The sequence below is a fragment of the Acinonyx jubatus genome, chromosome C2 (assembly GCF_027475565.1).
Source record: "Acinonyx jubatus isolate Ajub_Pintada_27869175 chromosome C2, VMU_Ajub_asm_v1.0, whole genome shotgun sequence".
In the NCBI taxonomy this organism is placed as follows: Eukaryota; Metazoa; Chordata; class Mammalia; order Carnivora; family Felidae; genus Acinonyx; species Acinonyx jubatus.
The window spans coordinates 145,912,157-145,935,481 of record NC_069384.1 but is presented as its reverse complement, the minus strand read 5'-3'; the positions used below and the strand labels follow the sequence as shown (position 1 = coordinate 145,935,481).

The 23,325-nt window shown below is 40.6% G+C and overlaps 1 protein-coding gene and 1 long non-coding RNA gene across 3 annotated transcripts in view; one reads left to right on the top strand and one right to left on the bottom strand.

Annotated features, from left to right (window-relative positions):
• The window catches only part of LOC128315327 (uncharacterized), a 52,996-nt gene extending 51,082 nt beyond the window's left edge, over nt 1-1,914 (bottom strand). For both annotated transcript variants that reach the window (XR_008298051.1, XR_008298050.1), the window contains exon 1: nt 1,309-1,914. This is a non-coding gene — a long non-coding RNA (uncharacterized LOC128315327). The remainder of the gene's footprint in view (nt 1-1,308) is intronic.
• A 35-nt stretch (nt 1,915-1,949) lies between these two features.
• The window catches only part of DYNC1LI1 (dynein cytoplasmic 1 light intermediate chain 1), a 36,452-nt gene continuing 15,076 nt past the window's right edge, over nt 1,950-23,325 (top strand). Inside the window, exons 1-3 of the mRNA XM_027040839.2 lie at nt 1,950-2,207; nt 2,412-2,485; nt 22,835-22,951. Of these exons, the coding sequence (XP_026896640.1) occupies nt 2,062-2,207; nt 2,412-2,485; nt 22,835-22,951 (337 nt within the window). The 5' untranslated portion in view covers nt 1,950-2,061. The remainder of the gene's footprint in view (nt 2,208-2,411; nt 2,486-22,834; nt 22,952-23,325) is intronic.

Genomic DNA, 23,325 nt, shown 5'->3' with positions numbered 1-23,325 from the left:
ATTTCTATACAGGCTATTTACCATGACAGCGTCTAAAGTTGCCAGGACATTTATCCTAATGTAATTTGACCTAACCTCTTGGGACAGTGGGAAGTCAAAATCTCAGTTTATCTACCGCCAACCTGTGGGGTAAATTACTTAATTTCACAGATTCTTTACAATGTATGAGGATTGCAAACCATAACACATAGTGTGCCTGGTACATAGTAGGCACTCATAAATGACCACCCTTGTCAACCATCTTAATGGGAAAATGCTGGATAGGGATATTATAAAACCACAAGAAATACAACTTTGACCTCAATATAAGTAGGTAACTGGGCATCTAGAAGTCATGGGGCATTAAAAGCCTGACACTATCATACACTTGATACTTCCCAGGTTAAGTAAATATGATATGGAACTGACAACTCTGTATATGAACAAAATTGAGGGGGAAAAATGCTCTGACAAGAAAAGATGACTGAGGAAGTAAAGTACAGAGAATGAATCAATTCTCAGAGGGCTAAGTATACAGCTCTTCTTTACAGCAGTGACTTTAACAACCAGTTTCCCCTAGAAGTCCCTGTCCTTCCCCCTGTCCCTTACCATAGAAAGCCTAGGATCCCAAGACTGGGTTCTAGTTCCTTTCCTAACCATACAAACAAAAAATGAAGAGTTTTAGCTGCCGGAGTTCACTAGGCCCATCAATTCTAGGGATTGGTCAGATATGAATGGTTTGAACAGTAAAGGAAAACATTAGTCATTAATAATAAACATGTATCAAGCACTCAAGATTTGTCAGTCACTGTTCTAGGCCATTTTACATGGGCCATCCCGTTTGATCTTCATAAATTTTCTAGGTCCTTTTATCCCCATCTTACAGATAAGGAAACTGAGACTCAGAGAGGTTAAGGAAATGGCCTATGGTTACTGATAACCTGTCTCCAAAGCCTTCTAGGCTTCTAACTGTACTGTTAATGTAGAACAAATACAGTCTTTAGCTGTGGATTTTGTCACTAGCCTAACGATCAGATTACGTATCAGCAAGTGATCTTCAAATATGACAGCAATAATGTACAAAGAGCCGGACTATTTTAAGCAAAGGCTCTGACAAGGTGTACCAGGACAGAGCCTTAAAACCACCAACTCTTTCTGGAGGCGGGGCTCAGACATTCAAATAAATTTAGCCAGTAAAGTTATGATAGAGAGGGAGTTATTTTAGGGCTACTTTAGGTTCTTTTCCATCTGCGTATGCCCAGTGCCAACTGTGCCTGCCATAGTAAGTGCTGAATAAACGTCTGTTGACTGGATATATGGATGACTCACCTACTGGGTCTTGTCAAATCTCACACGGAGCATCTCCTACAAAAACTTCGACACTATTATTAAAGCAAGCCCTGTCAATACTTTTTCTGTCACGCAGCTGCTCAGGGGCTGGGAGAATCTGCTCCAGATGTGGGGTCAAGACGGAGGAACACGGCGCCACGTGAGATTGCAAAGTAGAGAGCCCAGAAATCTCGGACCGCACTAACTCTCCGGACACGGGCTGCACAAAGCCTCTTTTGCGGCGGGGCGGCCCGCTCCCATCTTGGCACGAAGGAAGTGTCGGTGTAGGCGGGTGACCGCCGTTCAGTCTGAATCGGGGGTTGGGGGGGGGGGGACAGCAATGACAGTGCAGGAATTCCACGCCGGCTGCGGGGTTTGTAGACCCGACTGAAGAGTGGGAGGGAGCACTGCTCACCTGACACACCCCAACCGGCTGTGCTGCAGCCCACAGCTGCGGGTGGGGGGCGGGAGACGCCTCACTACGCTGAGTTCAGAAGTGGGGCTGCAGCGCAACCGCCAGCCGGGTCGCCCGCGCACGCGCATTCCTTACGCGCGCCCGCCAGACAGCAGCGCATGCGCAGTGCGTCCTCCCTTGCTCCGTCAGTCCCTGCAGGGCCCGCGGCTCCACCCCCGCAGACCCCGCCCCGCTCCCGTGTGCCGAAAGCTCCATATCCGGGTTCCCGCCGCCGCCACCGCCGCCGCCGCCGCCTAGCTCATTCAGCTTTGCCGGGAGTGGTGTGATTCCCGACCAAGATGGCGGCTGTGGGGCGAGTGGGCTCCTTCGGTTCCTCTCCGCCGGGATTAGCTTCCACTTACGCAGGCGGCCCCTTGGCTAACGAGCTAACATCGGGCAACGGCGGCGCCGCAGCAGGCGACGACGAGGACGGGCAGAACCTTTGGTAACGACCCCACCCTTCCCCGGGTCCCCGCTGGCACTCCCGGCCCTGCGGATACCTCGGGATCCCGTGCCCGCCGAAGCTCGGCGCCGGGCCCAGGCCACTGCGTTCTCGGGCAGCCCCCACTCAAGCACGCCGAGGCCGGGTCGTCCCTCCCGCCGTGGGGTCCCAGTCCCCGGCCTCAGAGTGCTCCTTGCTCCCCGCTAGGTCCTGCATCCTCAGCGAGGTCTCCACCCGCTCGCGCTCCAAGCTCCCCGCGGGGAAGAACGTATTGCTGCTGGGTAAGTGTCCCCCGCCTCGCTCCGCCCCGCCTGGTCCCCACCCCGGCCCGGGTCAGGGTCCGCCCGCCCGTTCGCTCGCTTTGTGCGAACTCCCGGGCCTGGCCCCGCCCAACCGCCGGACCGGTCGCTGACAGCTGGGGGAGCAGGGGAACGGGGACCCCGGCCCCGGTACCTTTGGGGACCGCCCTCCCCTGAGCCCTTCCTCCTCCCCTTCATGTGGAGGTGGCCCTGACAGTCTCCTGGGGGAAGGACAGAATGCGATATCCCATCTGAGGGATTGTAGAGGCTTGTGGTTTCCCTAGAAAAGGACGGTTTTTCTTTCATAACAAAAATTAGTAGCAGGAGGCTCTTTTCAAGAGCTCCAGTGCAAATGGCATGCCATTAATAATTAATAGCTGACTCTTTGTATAATTGACAGGGAAGCTAGAAATTGAGACCTGGGAATCGTGATAAATGTTCTTATTTGATTCAGCTTTTCGGGTACAATGGACTCTCATTGCAGATGCCTTTTTAATTGTCACTTATAATTCTGATATTTGTAAAAGGCAATCGAACACCTTACTATTCCAGTTCCTTCGAGCCAAATGATTGTAATAAGGAGAAAGGTCTAATGTCTCAATTCTCCTGTATTTCCTCTGCTCTCTGGAAGTTACGTATTTTGTTTCTTTTCTGATTCTGAGGGTGGGCATGGAGGATATTGAGGGAGAATAAATCACCGATTCACATTTTTGCAGGCTTAGTTTCTGAGTCATTTACAGAAAACCTTTCATATTCTTTAAATGTGAGATATTGAGTCTTGGCTTATAAAATGATGGTTAAATTTTAAAACTTCGGTGTTGGTGTCTCAAGACTAGTTTTATGTACATCTAAAACAGGAAAGGAAACAAAGAAGTCAATTGCTACTTGATAGGTTCTGCTTTTAATAGAAATGTGTAGGTAGAAACAAATTATTTTTCATGAATACTGCCAATCTTGAATATGATTCTTGATGTTCTTTAAAGTTGCATGGAGCTAGTTGAAAAATTAGTTTTTACTTTGTTTTTAATGTGATTGAAAGTACCTGCTGCAGATTAACCTGGATTCAGTCACAGCCTTATAATCTTAAACAAGTTACTTGATGTCTACAAACTTCAGTTTCTTCATCTTTAAAATGGATATTATAGAAATAATAATGCCTCCCTCTTAGGGTTATGGGGAAGACTGAATGAGATAATACTTGTAAAGTGGTAGCAACACAGTGACTTTTGTGATGGATTTCTGTCAACTGAATTAGAAAATATTTTATCAGAATTCTCTTTTTAAATATTCAATTAGTGTCCACGTAAGTGATATTTAATAGGGCAGAGATAGATTAGGTTCCAAAAGCAAAAAAAAAAAAAAAAAAAAAATCCCAGAAAGTGTTTTAAGTTTACTAATTTAAACAAATAAATTACTCTTAGTTACTAAACTGAAATGGATTTACTGTGACCTCATTGAAGTGGATTATTTTTAATTACTCTAAGTTAAATAAGGCTTCTTTTCAAATACTGTCATTGTGAGGATAAGATTCCTGCATTTTGTTTTCATTTTGCAAGTTCCCCCTAATTATTCGGATGTGTTAGATACTATTAGATGGTTCTGTTTGTGGTGAAACAAAATTGACAGTTTTGTTCATTTTTGATGTTCCTAATTTGTGCTGAGGTTGCACCATGCTTTTCTTTTAACCCCCTTTTTAACCTGCCTTTGACACTGGATCAGTGTATGCGACTGAGTGTACTTAGAGGCCCCAGACACTTCTATCCTTCCATACTTAGAATAGATTAAATTTCCTTCCTTATGAGCTTAATAGTTTGTAAGGCTCTGTCTAGTATCAGGTTACAAAAGCTTGAAATTTAAATTTTTTCTTTGAGCACTATTGGAATTTTCATCAAAGTCCTTTTCAGCTCTGGAAGAGCAGATTTTTATACTGATTACATAAATAGGATTAACTTTTTAAAATACCTCTAAAGATTTCTTAAAGATATTTTACCATCACATGTTTGGCAGCATTCAGTCTGTGCTGGTGGAGGGAAGAAATGTATAAATAGGGATTGTGGTTTTCTTTGTTATGAGTTTGAGGGTGCTAGGCAGGAGGATGCTTGGCCCTCAAGTGTTTTTCATGAATTATGGCGATCTCTGGAATCCTGTACTTAAAAAAAAAAACAAAAACTGAGACTGTAGCAAGGTTTTGCTATTCCAGAAACAACCTGAAATGGGAACAATGATCAAGGTTTATTTATCGCAATGCAAATTGCAGTTTACCTTAGCTTGCTACATGCTTTCCCCTCCCCCTGCCTATGGGAGAAAAGGATTGGGACCAGAAGTGTATACATGTCTATGAGCCATTCTCAAAGCATTTTCATATAAATAAATCTTAGTTTATCTCCTCAGTTGCCCCCTTCTTTCATCACCTCCAAATCTGAGAGGTAGATGTTAGCACCAATTTGTAGATGAGATAATGAATTTTAAAGACCTGTTAAGTGAGTTTTCCAAGGTCACACAGCTTTTAAGACCCTGTGTTCTGTGACTCTGGCATGGCTTCCCAAGATGATAGAAGTCCTTGCAAGGGAGAGAGTGCCACATATTCTTCCTATTGCATAACTTTTTAAAAAGGCTATCTTTGAGTAAAAGCACTAGTAATTGTTATAAAGTAAAATCCATATATTTGTGGGATTCTAGGCTGAAGCTTCTTGAGGGACACCACTGGGCCATGACACTTGTGTTTAAGGGGTCATTTAATCTACTGAAGCCAGACCCTTAGTGAAACCCAGAAACACTGTGACATTAGTGTTTAACCATTTTCTTTCTTGAAAGATTTTGAGAATGAGCTTCAGTGAAGTTTTTAATAGTAAAGGCAGAACTTCTAGTGCATGTACTTTAAGTAGGATTTAACTTATAAATTGTCCTTTGAAAAACTATTTTTTCCTCTTTACCCTTTATATTTAATCAACTTTTACTACAGTGATTGCAATTATATTTTAATAGCTGCTTTTTAAAGGGCACTTACTCCATAGCTTGGTTACTTTCCTATGTTTTGTTAAGAAAACTCCCTAAGGAAAATAATAGTACCTAACATTATAGAGCACTTCTATGTACCAGCTATGTAAAGATTGTTTCCAGAATTTGATTATCCCCTTAAAGATCAAGAAGCAAAACAGAGCTGTTAAGTAAATTGCCCTAAGGTTACACAGCCAGAGCCAACATCAAGAATCTAAATTGTGTAGCCTACCTCCAGAGCCAGTATTCTTTTTCTTTCTTTTTCTTTTTTTAATGTTTATTTATTTTTGAGGGGTGGGGCAGAGAGAGAGGGAGATACAAAATCTGAAGCAGGTTCCAGGCTCTGAGCTGTCAGCACAGAACCTGACATGGGGTTCGAACTCACAAGCCATGAGATCATGACCTGAGCTGAAGTCGGACACTCAACTGACTGAGCCACTCAGGTACCTCCCCCCCACCTTTCTTTTTAATGTTTTTATTTATTTTTGAGAGAGAGAAAAACAGTATGAGCGGGGGAGGGGCAAAGAGAGACTGAGCTGCAGAATCTGAAGCAGGCTCCAGGCTCTGAGCTGTCAGTGCGCACAATGCAGGGCTTGAACTCACAAGCTGTGAGATCATGACCTGAGCCAAAGTCGGATGCTTAACCGACTGAGCCACCCAGGCTCCTCCAGAGCCAGTATTCTTAGCCTATACATTGGACTGTCTCCCTACAAGAAAGGAGAGCTTTCTTTGTAGGAAAAGTAGGATGTTAAACAGTTTATATAAAGGAATTTTATGTGATTCTCTGATGCATGTGTTTCACTGCAAAAAGTCTCATTGATTTAGATTAAATGAATTCATCATTTTACTAAGATAACATTTGTAATCTTGCCCCCCCCCCCTCCCCGGCCCAGTGCCTGGCTTATATATAGAACATCAGTGTAACTTTATGATTTGAGGCCAACATAAATTAATGAAAACTAGTTGGCCCTTGGGTAAATCAGGTAAACCTCATCTGTTTCATCTATAAATTAATATATTTGGATTTAGTGAGCTCTGAAATCTTGTCTGATACCACATTCTATAATTTTTTTTAATTCCAAAGCTGTGGGTTATTAAATATTTTTAAGTTTATTTTTATTTATGTATCTTGAAAGAGAGAGAGAGAAAGTGAGCACAAATGGGGGAGGAGCGGAGAGAAGGAGATACAGAATCCCAAGCAGGCTCTGCCCCATCAGTGTAAAGCCCGATTCAGGGCTCAAACTCACAAACAGTGAAATGACGACCTGAGCCAAGATCAAGAGCAAGGTGCTTAATGAGTATGCCACCCAGGTGCCCCAGGTTATTAAATATTTTTAAAGAAATATTTTGAGGACTACTGCAGTTGAGCTTAAAGTATTGGGGCGCTTGGCTGACTCAGTCTGTAGAGCATGTGACTCTTGATCTCCAGGTTGTAAGTTTGAGTCCCATGTTGGGTGTGGACATTGCTTAAAATCTTAAAAAAAAAAAAAAAATTATTTTTCCTTGTAAATGTGGCTGTTTGATTCCACCCAGGGAAGAAGCCTAGAGTCTATTTTTCCCTGAAGGCGCCATTCCAGGATTGTGTGCAGCCAACAAAGCCCCACAAAATGCTGAGCATCTTCAGGAAGTATGTTTGAAACAGTCATTCTTTTCAGGAATAAAATAGCTTCTATTATGCTTGAATTATTGGTAGGAAACCTCAAGATACATGGTGGAACCAGAGATCTGTTCAGAGAAGTAACTTCTGTGTGAGGACTAAATTTGAAAATAATGAGACTATTCAGTCTGAAACTCTTAACTTGTGAGGAGTTGGGATCAAAGATCATCAAAGTTCCAGGACTTCTAGAAAACACAGATTTTTATCAGTTGGAAGTATGTTAATGCTCTTTTTAGGAATGATTGGTTATGGGAATAGGATGCAAAGAGTGGAATGTTACCACGTATTGGATACTGATATGGATGATATTGGATTAGTAATTTTTCTTTTTTAATTTTTTTTAAATGTTTATTTATTTCTGAGACAGAGAGAGACAGAGCATGAGTCGGGGAGGGGCAGAGAGAGAGGGGGACACAGAATCGGAAGCAGGCTCCAGGCTCTGAGCTGTCAGCACAGAGCCCGACACGGGGCTCGAACTCACAGACTGTGAGACCTGAGCCGAAGCCGGACGCTCAACCGACTGAGCCACCCAGGTGCCCCGGATTAGTAATTTTTCAAGAATTAACAAAATTATTTACTGCATGTTATGTGTTACCACTATTAAAAATATGCCAAATATAGAGTGTTTTGAGACTCCAGTGGCATATTGATATTTTACAGTAGTCACAGTCAGCAACCTATTATGTAAAGGGCCAGATACTAAATAATTTAGGCTTTGTGAGCTATATGGTCTCTGTTGTAACTATTCAATTCTGCCCTTATAGCCCCAAAACAGCCATAAGTAATTCATAAATAGATAAATGGGTGTGGCAGTGGTTAACAAAACTTTATTTTCAAAAACAGGCAGCAGACCAGATTTTGTCTGTGTGCTGAGGTTTGTAGACTCCTGCTTTAGGGTATTATGGGCATCGGTTTTGTCAGTAAGCACAGATGCCAGTTAATACAGGTTTCTGGCTGATGGAATATGATGTTTGGTGCATGATAGGGGCTCAGTAAATAAATGTTGAATGAATGATGAACAGCTTTTATTTAAGTATCATTGTTATTCCAGCTAGATGCATAGTCTGAACATAGGTGTAAGAGGTGTTAAGAGGAGTTCATATATCTCTGCCAGCGCTGAGAGAGAGCTTGAGCACAGGTGAATAAGGGGTACAGCTTGAGTTAGGAAAAAGAAAGGACCAGTAAGTGAGTGACCATGGTCTGATCTTTTGAGGCTTTATTTTACTTAAAAAATCAGGGGTAAAAACAGATTATGTCATCTTTCATTTGTTTGTCAAACATTATTAGAATGTGCTATGTATAAAATGCTTTGCTGAATCATTTGTGGAAAATACATAAACAGGACTCCATCCCTGCCCTCCAGGAGCTTATAAACTTCTGTGGGTAAAGACTCAAAGTGAAATAAAATATGTCAGTATGAAATAATTACTAAATAGGTTGCTTAAGATTTTGCAGGAAAGCTGATATCTGAATAAAATTTTGCTAAGAAACGGGGGGGGGAGGGGGGAGAAGAACACTGGGGGCTACAGACTAAGGAAGCATGTTACAGTAGCCAAAACCTAGTGGAATAGGCCAAGACAGTTCAAGTTGATGGAACCTCACCTAGAGGCACCAGGTAGAGCAGCCCCTTCTACCATTTGAAGCTGTGGGATTGTGGATAAATTACAACCTTCTGATCTGTTAACTGAGGTTTTTTTTATACTTGGATTAAAAGAACTAAAAGAGGGGTGCCTGGGTGGCCCAGTCAGTTAAGTGTCTGACTCTTTTTTTTTTTTAATGTTTATTCATTTTTGAGAGAGAGAGAGAGAGAGAGAGAGCGTGCCAGGAGAGGGGGGTGAGAGAGGGAGAGAGAGAATCCTAAGCAGGCTCTGCACTGTCAATGAGGAACCCGGTGTGGAGCTCGAACTCAGGAACCGTGAGATCATGACCTGAGCCAATATCAAGAGTCAGACGCTTAACCAACTGAGCCACCCAGGAGCCTGTGTCTGATTCTTGATTTCCGCTTAGGTGATCTCAGGTTTATGGGATCAAGCCCCACATTGGGCTCTTTGCTGAGTGTGGAGCCTGCTTGAGATTCTCTCATTCTGTCCCTCCTGTGCACTCACTCTCTCCCAAATAAATAAACATTTAAAAATAAATAAAAAGAACTAAAAGAAATTATGTCTTAAAGCATTTTCTTCTCAAAATTGGAAGTCACTATTTTATTTATTTGAGAGAGCACTAGCAGGGAGAGGAACTGAGAGAGGGGGAGAAAGAGAGACAGAGACAGAGAATCTTGGGTCTCAATCTCATGACCCTGGGATCATGACCTGCACCGAAATCAAGAGTTGGATGCTCAACTGACCAAGCCACCCAGGCACCCCTGGAAGTCACTATTTTAAATTATAAAGTAATACATGTTTCTTGTCCCAGTGAGAGAAAAAAATTATGAAGGTAATAACACATGATCCTACCACCTGAAGATACCATGTTCATTTTTTCTATATGTGTGTGTATTTGTGGGGTTTTTTGTTTTTTTAAGTACGCTCCCCGCCCAGCATAGAACCCATCGCAGGGCTTGAACTCACAACCCTGAGATCAGGACCTGACCTGAGACCAAGAGTCAGACACTTAACCAACTGAGCCACCCAGGCGCCCCTTTATATTTGTTTTTTAAACAAATAGGTTCATATCCTACATACTGTTTTGAAAAATCAGATTTTTTAATTTATGTATTTTATGACAATAGACTTGGTTTCTCCCTTTTAGTGACTGAATAATATATTTAGCTATGCCATAATTATAATTTATGAGAGATTATTATCGTTACATCTAATTTTCTGCTTGCCCAATATTATCTTTGGGATAAATTCCTGTAAGTGGAATGGCTAGGTCAAAAGTATTTCTTTTGAGTCTTTCTTTATATTGCCAAACAGTCTTTTTCTATTTTTATTTTCTTTTAACGACTCTTTTAGGAAAGTTGTACCATTTGACATTCTTACCATCAGTATAAGAGAGTTCTTATTTGTCTAGCACCATTGCTAACACTAAGGATTATTCATTTTAATCTTATTTGGTAGATAGGTTAAAAATTGGCATCTTAATTTAACAGCAGTTTAACTGTAGAATGTATAGCATATTTGTTGATTAAAAACTATTACTTCAGTGTGACTTTGACCTGGAGCATAGGAACTGTTAATAACCATTGGTATTAGCATTTATTGGCTGTTGTAAATGTTTATTGAATTAAGCTCAGTGGTTTTCAGTTCATGTCTAGTCAGTGTGAAAGTGAGAGAAATAATAAAGGATAAAAGTCTATCTAAAAAAATTTTTTTTAATGTTTATTTGTGAGAGAGAGAGAGCACGCATGAGCGAGCAGGGGCAGGGGAGGGGCAGACAGAGAGGGAGACAACTCCAAGTAGGCTCCCGGCTTTACACTGTCAGCACAAAGCCCAATGTGGGGCTCAAACTCACAAACTGTGAGATCATGAGAACCTGAGCTGAAATCAAGAGTCGGATGCTTAACCGACTGAGCTACCCAGGCACCCCAAATACTATTTTTTAATGTGAATTACTGAATGCTGATATTCAAAAGTAGGACTTTGGCCAACAGATGGGATGGGAACATCGTGTGTTATGCCTGTTACTTGGGTGTTTTGCTTTATTATGTATCATGCTTACTTTTTTACAGAAGAGGGTTTTAAGCCCCAGGTTACACAGCTGAGCTAGGATTCAACTTTGGGCTTGTCTAACTTTCCACTACGCATGTACTCCTTGATATTATGTTAGAGGGATGTAGTCTTAAACAGCCATGCATAAATGTTTACTTACAACCACTGGTTCAGATGCTACAGCTGATTAACAGCATCTCCTCTCTTGCCTCAGCTGGCAAGGGTCATCCAGGTAACCTCTGAAGGCCATGCAGAAGGTATGAGTCCAAGAGTAGTTCGGTGAAGACCCCTTATAGCTCTTGTCACCAGAGCTTTCAGACAAAATAAGATGATTTATTTTACATCATGCAAGGCCAAATAAAAAAAAAAGGTTAACTTCACAATGTTGATACCTCACCTGGACAAAGAAGGAACACGGCAGGCTAGATTTCCTTCTGTTCTGATTATCATGATGCTGTAGACCATGGTGGATCCAATATAGGTGTGGAGATGTGCAGCAAAGCTCTATGTAGAAAGCAGGTATCAGGCACATAAACTTGTGCAAAGCAAGAAGAGCAGGCACAGTGTGTCAGCCTTCCGTGCCAGCAGGAGAGGAGCCTGGGAGGAAAGGGAGGCAGAGTAGCGCTTATTTTGCCTTTTGGCATTTCTGCTTATCTTGAGTGGAGAAGACTAGACGCTGCTCCAGGAACAATGGCAATGTCTGTAGTGTTTAGGAGCATTGCTGGATTCTAATTCTGCCCCTTCTTTAACAAACTGCTTGATCTTTCAAATTACACTATTTGCCTTTTAGGATTACCATGTGGATTATATGAGACGATGATTGTAAAAACACTTCAAACAGTGGCATACACTGGAAGTGTTCAAGATGGCTATTATTAATGTGTTGTGAGTACGTAAGTGTTTAGCTCTGATAGCTCATTTTCGTGTGATTCATGTTTTTATGGTATCTTTTAATACACTGTTGATGTCTTATAAAAGAACTTTATTTCTGGTGTATCACTAACCAAGAAGTAATGAAGGATAATAGTTACAGAACTTTAAATCCATCGCCATAAATTTTGTCTGGTTTTACCCTCATCTGTTTAGAAGATGGGAGCAAATGGAAATACTTGACTTGTCCAGGTTTACACAACTAGTTATGGTATTGTTACAGTTAGAAATCACATCTTCTGACTCATCCCATTTCTAAGTCTGTTAATTAAATTGTCATTATAAAATTTATGGATGTTACATCTGGTGTTGAATTAGAGATCTGTTGGGGAGATAAAACAGTATTACAAGCACACCTTTACCCCTATATGTTTTGGTGGAGTTTATGGAGATTTTCTTTTATAATCAATTTGGTTTTCTAATTTGAGCTGAAAAGAAGTAAGAATTGATGGCCATTATTGCTTTATGCTAAAACTGAAGTTCTTTTGGGGCACCTGGCTGGCTCAATTTGAAAGAGCATGCTACTCTTGATCTTGGGATTGTAGGTTTGAGCCCCACATTGTGTGTAGAGATTACTTAAAAATAAAATTTTAAGGGGTGCCTGGGTGGCTCAGTCTTTTAAGCATCTGACTCTTGATTTTTGGCTCAGGTCATGATCTCACAGTTTGTGAGATCAAGCCCCGCGTGTGGCGTCGGGCTCTGCACAGGCAAGGAGCCTGTTTGGGATTCTCTCCCTCTCTCTGCTCCACGCCCACTTGCATGTGCTCTTTCTCAAAGTAAATAAACTTAAAAATAAAATCTTAAAAAAATTAAAAAGTAAAACTGGGTTCTTTTAGTGCTTGGATCTTACAAATCCAAGTGCTCACAGAGTGACTTTTTTGAACAGTTCTCAGACAGATAATGTGCAATACAGGCTTATTTGCTGTGGGGAATTTCACTGTAATCAAATCAACAGATCTTCCTTTGGTTCATCCACTAGGACAGGGTTTGGCCATAGGCTATTTCTGTATAGCCACAAACCAAGAATAGTTTATATTTTTAAAGAGATGGAGGGGGGAAAAACAAAGATGTATATGTGATAGAGACCTTATGTGAACTGCAAAGCCTAAAATATTTGCTATCTAGGGTCGCCTGGGTGGCTCAGTCAGTTGAGTGTCCGATTTCGGCTCAGGTCATGATCGAGTTTGAGCCCCGCGTCAGGCTCTGTGCTAACCGCTCGGAGCCTGGAGTCTGCTTCGGATTCTGTGTCTCCCTCTCTCTCTGCCCCTTCCCTGCTCAAGCTCTGTCTCTGAAAAATGAATAAACCTTAAAAAAAAAATTAAAATATTTGCTATCTAGTTCTTTACATAAAAAGTTTCCCAGCACCTGGATGAGGACATGAAAATAGCTCTATTAGAATATAATTAGATCTAATTAAATAATTCTGTTTGCTTTAAAAAACATCTTTCAAATATGTCCTCTTTAAGAAAATCTAATATAAACTGCAAACTTAAATGAAATATTTAGAGAATAACTTTAACATCATCACTAAAGGGCTCTTTATAGAAGGACTTTCATCTTAGTCTATTTAAACAGGAACTCTCAGTACTAGTGTAAGTGTATGTTTACAGATCATTAACTATTTGGCTGGCACACTTAAAGCTAGTATGTCTGTTTCACTGCCAGCTGAAGCCGAGGAACTGAAGATAAAGCTTTCTTAACAGTTTATTCATGACAGGTAGATGAATTCTTTCAACATTTTTTGAAGTTACACAGGCCCCATTGCCCTACTTGCCACCTTAAAGATATATTAATTGCATAGAATGAAGGACATATGTAGTTATTTTTCTTTTATTTTACTGCTCAAACCATTAGACTCTGTGTTTTTTCAAAAATAACTTGGAATTTAGTGACTTTTGTTTCCTCAATGGTTTGGTCATTAGAGAGAATTTTTATTTTATTTGTTCAGTTTTCTCCATGCTCTCCATGGCTTAAAATTTTAACCTTTCAGTCTAAGTGATTCTCAGAAGTGTTTATGTGATTTGAGTAGTTTGTGTCATTGATTTATGTACTGTAATGCCCTTTTAGTGTCAAAAAAGTCACCCGAAAATTCCTATATTTCTGGGGAGTTTTTTTTTTTTTTGTCTTTGCTCTTTTTATTTATGTATTTAGCATTGAATACTTTTTTTTTTTTTTTAAGTTTATTTATTTTGAGAGAGACAGACACAGAGTGGGGCAGGAGCAGAGAGGGAGAGATCTCAAGCAGGTTCTGCACTGTCAGCTCAGAACCTGAGGCTCAAACTCAGGAACTGTGAGATCATGACCTGAGCTGAAACCAAGAGTTGGATGCTTAGTCAACTGAGCCACCCAGGCGCCCCTGAATGCTTGTTTTTTTTTAATTCACTTTTTGATGCCCTCCATCCATAGCCCCACCCCCAACCCCGCCCCGTCCCACAACCACCAATCTGTTTTCTGTATCTATGAGCTTGAGGAGTTTGGGGGTTTTTTTTTGATTCCACATATAAGAGAGATTATACTGCATTTGTCTTTCTTTATCTGAATTATTTCACTTAGCATAATGCCCTCAAGGTCCATCTATGTTGTCACAAATGGCAGAATATCATTCTTTCTTGTGGCTGAATAATATTGTGTGTGTGTATCTCAGATCTTCTTTTATCCATTCATCCATCAATGGATACTTAGGTTGTTCTCTTATCTTTGCTGTTATAAATAATGCTGCAGTGAACATAAGGGTACATGTATCTTTTCAAGTTAGTGTTTTCATTTTCTTTGGATAAATTTCCAAGAGTGGAGTTGCTGGATCATATGGTCAAAATACCAAAATTTTTAATTTTTTGAGGAACCTCATACTATTTTCCACAATGACTGTACCAATTTATACTCCCACCAACAGGGCACAGGGGTTCTCTTTTCTCCACATCCTTGCCAACATTTGTTTTTTCTTATCTTTTTGATACTAGCCATTCTAACAGGTGTGAAGTGATATCCCACAGTGGTTTTGCTTTGCATTTTTTTTGATGACTAGTGATGTTGAGCATCTTTACATGTGCCTTTTGGGTCTTCTTTGGAGAAATGTCTGTTCATGTTTTCTGCCCATTTTGTTAACTATATTGTTTGGTTTTTTTGCTAATTGAATTGTATGAATTCTTTATACATTTTGCATGTTAACCCCTTATGAGATATAGGCGTTGGAAATATTTTCTCCCATTCATTTGGTTGCCTTTTTATTTTGTTGATGGTTTCCTTTGTTGTGTAAAAACCTTTTAGTTTGATGTAGTCCCACTTGTTTATTTTTGCTTTTGTTGCTTTTGCTTTTAGAGTCAGATTAAAAAAATAATAATTGCTGCGGCACCTGGGTGGCTTGTTAAGTGTCGGTTAAGTGTCTGACTTCAGCTTAGGTCACAATCTCACGGTTTGTGAGTTCGAGCCCCACGTCAGGCTCTGTGCTGACAGCTTAGAGCCTGGAGCCTGCTTCTAATTCTGTCTCTGTCTCTCTGCCCCTCCCCTACTCACTCTGCCTCTCTCTCATATATAAAACATAAGAAAAAAATTTAAAAAAAAATAATTGCCAAGACCAATATCAAGGAGCTTACTGCCTGTGTTAACTTCTAGGAGCTTTATGGTTTCGGGTCTTATGTTCAGGTCTAACCCATTTTGAGTTAATGTCTGTATTTGGTATAAGATAGTGGTCCAGTTTCATTCTTCTGCATACGGCTGTCCAGTTTTTCCCAACATCATTTATTGAGGAGACTACCTTTTACCTATTGTATATTCTTGGCTCCTTTGTCATGTATTAATTGACTATATACACTTGGGTTTATTTCTGGTTTCTCTATTCTGTTCCATTGATATATCTGTTTTTACGCCAATACCTTAACTGTTTTAATGACTGTAGCTTGTAATAGAGTTCAAAGTCAGGGAGCATGATGCCTTCAGCTTTGTTCTTCTTTCTCAAGATTCCTTTGGCTTATCCAGGGTCTTTTGTGGTTCCAGACAAATTTTAGGATTGTTTGTTCTATTTTTGTGAAAAATGCCACTGGAATTTTGATAGGGATTGCATTGAATCTGTAGATTGCTTTAGGTTTAAAGCCACATAGTCCCCATTGCCCTAATTGCCACTTTAAAGGTATATTAATTGCTTGGAGTTGAGTATGTAAATAGTTATTTTTCTTTTATTTCACTCTTCAAACTATTAGGTTACTGTTTTGTTTTCCAAAAATAACTTGGAATTCAGTGACTTCTGTTTCTTGAATGGTTTGGCCAGTAAAGATGGTTTTTAGATGTCTGTCAATGCCAAATAGAGGTATCCTGAATTTTAATATTTTTTAATCCTTCTAATTGCATAACAGAATAAAGAGAAAGGGTTCATGATGGACTTTTTAGTAGTGTCAAACATCGTTCATCTTGGCTGGAGCAAGGCAGCTGAATACTGCCAGCTCCAATGACTAGAAAGCTTTTCTAAGTTTAGTGAAGGAGATATGTATTATGAGCTTACACAATTAATTGATGTGTTATTGTTGAGAGGTAACCACTTGAGTTTTATAGATACGAGTGAATAAATTATTGTAATAGATTGTGGGTAAAGGCCCAGGACAAGCTATTATAGATGGGGTATAGTTATGAAAATAGAGACTATAGCCATGATTAAGAGATAATGAATATTGGTAAAGGATCTTCTGACTATATGGTGGGTGCTACACAGTGAATGTGTACCTCTCAAATGAATAAGTTGAAATTGTACCCCACAGGGCGATGGCATTAGGAGGTATGGTCTTTTATAGATGATTAGGTTATGAGGGCAGAGGCCTCATGAATGGAGCCCTCATAAAAGAGACACTATAATGCTCTCTTACCTCTTCTGACATGGGAGGACACAGAAGACAGCTGTTTACGAACCGGGAAACAAGCCCTCACTAGACACTAGATCTGCCAGTGCCTTGATCTTGAACTTTCTACCTCCAGAACTGTAAGAAATAAATTGTGTTGTTTAAAAGGTACCTAGCTTATGGTATTTTTGTTATAACAGCCCAAAGAGACTAAGACAACATGGTTTCTGTTTTTGTTGAACAAGCAGGGACAGTGCCTGTTAAGAATGGGATAATTTCGGGGTGCCTGGGTAGCTCAGTCAGTTAAGCAAGCGTTGGGACTCTTGATTTCAGCTCAGTTCATGAGATCAAGCCCTGTGTCAGCGCAGAGCCTGCTTGGGATTCTCTCTTTCTCTCTCTGTCCCTACCCTCCTCATGCCCTCGCTCTCTGTCTCTCAAAATTTATTTTTAAAAACTTAAAAAAAAAAAAGAATAGGATAATTAAGTATCTTAAATGCAAGGGCTTTATATCCTGCTTACTGTTAAGAAAACTTGCTCAAAGAATATTTGTTGAATGAAGGGGACAGACTTGGCAGACTGACATTCCCCTGAAGGAAACCCATAAATGAGCTGACACATTACATTGAAGTGTCTTTAAGTGTGCAGTGTGTTTTTGCGATTATGAGGAAGAGTGCTTAACCAGACTCGTGGAGGCAAAGAAAGCTTCCTAGAGGAAACTAAATGGAGACCGGAAGGATAAGCTGGGGTTCTCCCAGATGTGAGGGAAAGGGAAGAATATTCCAGAAAGAAGTGACAGCACTTGTGAAGACTCAGAGTTGGGAGACTGCACCCTGTCTGGCTCTGCAAGACCTGGAGCCTAGCATGTGGGTTGTGGGAAATGGAGATATGGGTTGTGGGATATGGGATATAGCGAGGAGCAGAAGAATTAAGTGGCTTTTGTAAGGAATATTGGGCTTTATTGCAAGGGCAGCAGGAAGGGGCGCCAGGGTGGCTCAGTTGGTTAAGTGTCTGACCGGCTCAGGTCACGATTTCGCAGTCCGTGAGTTCGAGCCCAGCATTGGGCTCTGTGCTGACAGCTCAGAGCCTGCAGTCTGCTTTGGATTCTCCCCCTCTCTCTGCACCTCCCCCCACTGTCGCGCGCTCTCTCTCTCTCTCTTAAAAATAAACATTAAAAAAAAATTTTTTTTTAAGGGCAGCAGGAGGACCCTGAGGGTTTTTTCTGACATCCTATGGAAATTCCAAGCGTGTTGGAGGAATTTTGAAGTGAATAGTCATACACCCAAACCTAGATTCTACCGTTAACATTTAACTGTATTTGCTTTATCACATAAATGTTTCACTGCTCCACCCTTTTTTATGCATTACAAAGTAAGTTCCTGATATTAGTTTACTTCACTCTAAATATTTGAGCTTTCGTATGTTATTAACTAGAATACCCTGAAGGGTCCTAAGAGGCAGAAGTGGCATGAGGAAATTGTTTCAGGAAGATCACTCAAGCGGCAGGATGGGGAATGGATTGGAGTGTGCTAAGAATTTAGTGAATGTTCACTTTTGAGTAGCATGTTTATATAGTGAGAAGACAACCAGGCAGAGGCCAGGGGTTAAATGCTTAAAGATCTAAAAAGGGAGAAAAAGAAAAAAACGCTAACAAATAATGTGATTAGAAGATGTGTATAACAGTAGCACAAGACTACATCTTTGTAATATCAACAGCATTTTCACAGAACTAGAACATCGGTCCTAAAATTTATATGGAACCACAGAAGACCTCAAATAGCCAAAGTGGTCATGAAAAAGAAAACCAAAACTGGAGGTGCCACAGTTCCAGACTTCAACTTATATTACAAGGCTGTAGTAATCAAAACAATATGATACTGGCACCAAAATAGACACATAGATCAATGGAATACAATAGAAAACCCAGAGATAAGCCCACAATTATCTGGTCAATCTTCAAGAAAGGAGGAAAAAATATACAAGGGGAAAATGACAGTCTCTTCAACAACTGGTATGGGGAAAACCGGACAGCTATCTGCAAACTGGACCACCTTCTTACACCATATGCAAAGTGGATTAGAGCCCTAAATGTGAGACCTGAAACCATAAAATTCCCAGAAGAGAGCACAGGCAGTAATTTCTTTAACAGCGTCTGTAGCAGCATTTTTCTAGATATGTCTCCTGAGACAAGGAAAGTAAAAGCAAAAATAAATGTCAAAATAAAAAGCTTCTACACAGTGAAGGAAATCATCAGAACTAAAAGGCAGTCTATCAAATGGGAGAAGATCTTTGCAAATGAAATATCTGGTATTAGGGGACATCCAAGTATTGATGACCAGTTAGCAGTTCAGGAGAGGCTAAGGCTGGAAAGAAATCCATGGGTCACCAGATTATAGGGAGTATTGAAGTTGTCTTCAGAGCTTCTCCTGGAATTACATTCAGAGGGAGAAGAGTAGAAGGCTGAGGAAGGAACCCTGGATTGTACAAACGTTGGGTAGGGATGGAAGAGCAGCCTGCAAGGAAGACTCAGGACCAGCCACCTCAGAGGTTGAGTGGTAGAGTAGGAGAGGGCGATGTTCCTGAAGCAGTGACGAGAGAGAGCCTTCTCTGACTTCTGTGTCTTCCTCCTCCTCTCTCTGCCAGCTCCCAACCAAGTCTGCCTTGAGTACAGCTGTCCCCACCGCTATTACCCTTAGTTCAGGCCTACCTCATTTCTTGCTAGGACTCCAGTAATACCGAGTTACCTAGTCTCCTAAACTCCTAAACTTACCAGTCTTCCATACTGTCGCCATAGAGGTCTTTCTAAAATACTTAACTACTGCCAGTGGCTCCCTGTTATCTTCAGGATAAAGTGTGACCTTCTCAGCCTGGCATAAGATGCCCTTCATGATCTGGCATTCTGTACTTGTTCTCACTTTCTGGCTTCTGTTCCCCTCACATCCTAACATTCTTCAAATTATCTGTCCTTTGTAGAAGGACAAACACTTTGCCTCCAGGCCTCTGTATATGCTTTCCTTACTTCCTGGGATGATTAGCTGTCCATGGCTCATTAATACTACAAGACTTGGCTATAGTGTTACCTGCCACCTCTACAAAGTCCTATCTGACTTCCAGGCAAGACGAGGATATTCCCTTAGGGCTGGCCTCCTGGTTGTTGCGTATCTCCAGTATAGACCTAATGACAGTATCTTGAAATCATCTATTTGTTTTCCCTCTCCAGTTTGTCAGCCTCCTAGAGGACAGTGACTTTGACATAAGGATCTTTGTACTCCTGGTGCTTAATGTAGTAAATGTCTAATGGAGTGGTTCCTCAGAGTGTGGTCCCCACACTAGCAGCATCAGCAGCACTGGTTGCTCGTTAGAAATGCAGATTGTTGGACCCCACCCCAAACTTACTGAATCAGAAACCCAGGAGGGGAAGCCCAGCAATGTGTGTTTAATAAGCCCCCTGGTGAGTCTGGTACATTTTTGAGAACGATTAGTCCAGTGAAATGAATTGATAAAATTCAAATTAGCAATCAATATAACAAATTTTCTGCAGAAATTAAATGCCAGTTAATAGTAGAAGTATTTATATATTCTCTTTTTTACTGGTTAACTTTATTATTTCCATTTAAGCATGATGGATCATCATGGGTATAATCATTGGCATTATCATAGATATTACTACTTTCAATCCAGTCTGTTATTTTGACGGACCATTTTAATAGTACTGCAAAAATAGTGCTGAAAAAGAAGTACTCATTTAATGACAAGTTCTTCATTGCCTTTTTAAGGTGACAGTTTTTGCTATGAAGTGTTGGAAAATAGTTCATAAAAAGAACCAGTCTTGCCAGTTCAGTTGAATATAGTATTATCTACTCTAGGATACTTTAAGTTTGACAGGTCTGTGTGTCTTGTCTCTGTTCTGTCTGCATTACTTGGCCTCAGCTTGTCACCAGTAGGATTATAAACACCTATGCAGAAGTGACTACTGCAGTCTGTGGCAACACTTAGATATAAAGATGGTCATTCAGAAGGTCCAAGACTTATATAGTTTTTTTAAGTTTAACATGAAAACAATTTTTAAATTTTCAAAGAACTCATGAATGTTCTCCAGGAATAAGTCCTTAGATCTAAGAAACTCACATTTATGAGGACTAGTAACATGATACTGCTAATAACGAGACAAGTTCACGGGGCACCTGGGTGGCTCTGTTGGTTAAGCGTCCGACTTTGGCTCGGGTCATGATTTTGCTGTCCATGAGTTTGAGCCCCGCGTCGGGCTCTGTGCTGACAGCTGAGCCTGGAGCCTGCTTTGGATTCTGTGTCTCCTTCTCTCTCCCTGCCCCTCTCCAGCTCACACTCTGTTTCTCTCTCCATCTCTCAAAAGTAAACGTTAAAAAAATTAAAAAAAAATAACTAAGTCCATGAGATGGTACTATGTAGTATTTAAATAGATTTATGATATTAAAAAATCTTCACCAAAACATCAAATAGTAACCAGCCTAGTTTTAAAGTCTTTAAACTTTTGTCAAGTTTAAGTCACATAATTTCTTGCTACTAATATTTCTATTAAGTCCTTTATTTTTTTATTTTTTTAAATGTTTATTTATTTTTATTTTTTTTTTCAACGTTTATTTATTTTTTGGGACAGAGAGAGACAGAGCATGAACGGGGGAGGGGCAGAGAGAGAGGGAGACACAGAATCGGAAACAGGCTCCAGGCTCTGAGCCATCAGCCCAGAGCCCGACGCGGGGCTCGAACTCACGGACCGCGAGATCGTGACCTGGCTGAAGTCGGACGCTTAACCGGCTGCGCCACCCAGGCGCCCCAAATGTTAATTTATTTTGAGAGAGAGTGAGAGAGGGCGTGCAAGTGGGGGAGGGGCAAAGAGAGAATCCCAAGCAGGCTCTGTGCTGTCAGTGCAGAACCCAACATGGGACTCAATCCCACGAACCATGAGATCATCATGTACCTGAGCTGAAATTGAGTCAGATGCTTAATCCGCTGAGCCACCCAGGCACCCTTTAGGTTGTTTGTTTTAATTCCACTATCATTAACATAACAATGTTATATTAGTTTCGGGTGTACCATATACTGATTCAGCAGTTTTATACATTACTCAGTGCTTGTTACGATGCATGTACTCTTATTTCCATCACCTATTTCACCCATCCCCCACCTCCTCCCTTCTGGTAACCATCAGAACCATTTGTTCTCTGTGGTTAAGAGTCTGTTTTTTGGTTTGTCTCTCTGTTTTTTTTCTTTGCTCGTTTTCTTTCTTAAATTCCACGTGTGAATGAAATCATACAGTATTTGTCTATGACTTTTTTCACTTAGCATTATACTCCAGCCTCCATCCATGTTGTTGCAAATGGCAAGATTTCATTCCTTTTTATGGCTGAATTATATACATACACACCACATCTTTATCCATTCATCTATCGATGGTCACTTGAGCCACCTCCATAATTTGGCTATTGTAAATAATGCTGCAATAAACCTAAGGGTGCATGTATCCCTTTGAATTAGTGTTTTTGTATTTTGGGGTAAATACCCCATAGTGTGATTACTGGACGGTAGGGTAGTTCCATCTTAAGCTTTTGAGGAACCTCCATACTGTTTTCTACAATGGCTGTACCAGTTTGCATTCCCACCCACAGTGCATGAGGGTTACTTTTTTTCTACATCCTTACCAATACTTGCTGTTTCTTGTGTTTTTGCTATTAATATTTTTTCAGTCTACATTTTATTTTTGTCTGTTCTACATTCCCTGTACCCTTATTCTTATTCAGTTTACTACCTCTACCCCTCCCTTATTAATATTTCTTACGACTTCATGGTTTTGGTGAGGCTATAGCCACAATTCCCCGCCTGGTCAATTTTGATGCATCTTCCATCCTCCATGAGTGGGCCATGGGTGGGCACATGACCCAAACTGGGCCAGTTAAGAGTCTTTACCTGAGATTCTTCAGACTGAAAGCCAATGGAGAGAGTCTTTTGTTCCTTTTAGATTAAACTGGGATGACATAAAAGTTGAACTTCGTGAAAAATACCCACAGAGGAAACCATTTGTAATAGGATAGAACTAGACTTAAAAGGAAGGGCAGAGACACCAGGACAAAGAATCCAGGAGGGGAAGTCAGCATCTTCAAGTTTATAGTTACCTAGATATCTTTCATCAAATTACCCTTTTGGTTGAAGCTAGTGCCAGTTGGGTTTTTCACTTGACACTAAAAAGCATCCTTAAATAATCCGTATTATAACTAAAAAGGATTGTCCTTTTTTACAGGTGAAGATGGAGCTGGAAAAACAAGCTTAATAAGAAAAATTCAGGGAATAGAAGAGTATAAGAAAGGAAGAGGATTGGAATATTTGTACTTCAATGTTCACGATGAAGACCGAGATGGTGAGTGTCATTTGTATGATAACCAAGTTTCCTGAGGCCTTTCTGAGGTTGCACTGCCTGCTCATTTTAGTCTTTGACTTTTCTTAGTGTGTCCTCTTTTACTAGGAGTCCTGCTGTGTCATGACACTTATGTGTGGACATAACTTTTATTGGCTTGGGATTGGAATTCTTTTAGTGGTATTTTTTTTAACATCTTAAGATATTCTGGTGTTCAGACTGTAGCTTCCTTGCCATCCTTCAAGAATCTCAATTTTTCAGTTCGTTTTCCCTCAAATAGTGAAATAATAGTATCCTATGGTTGTTTTGCCAATCCCTTTTCACCTTCTCATTTTTGACACAAAAAATGTCATCTGCCTCCCAGCTTTTTTCAATCT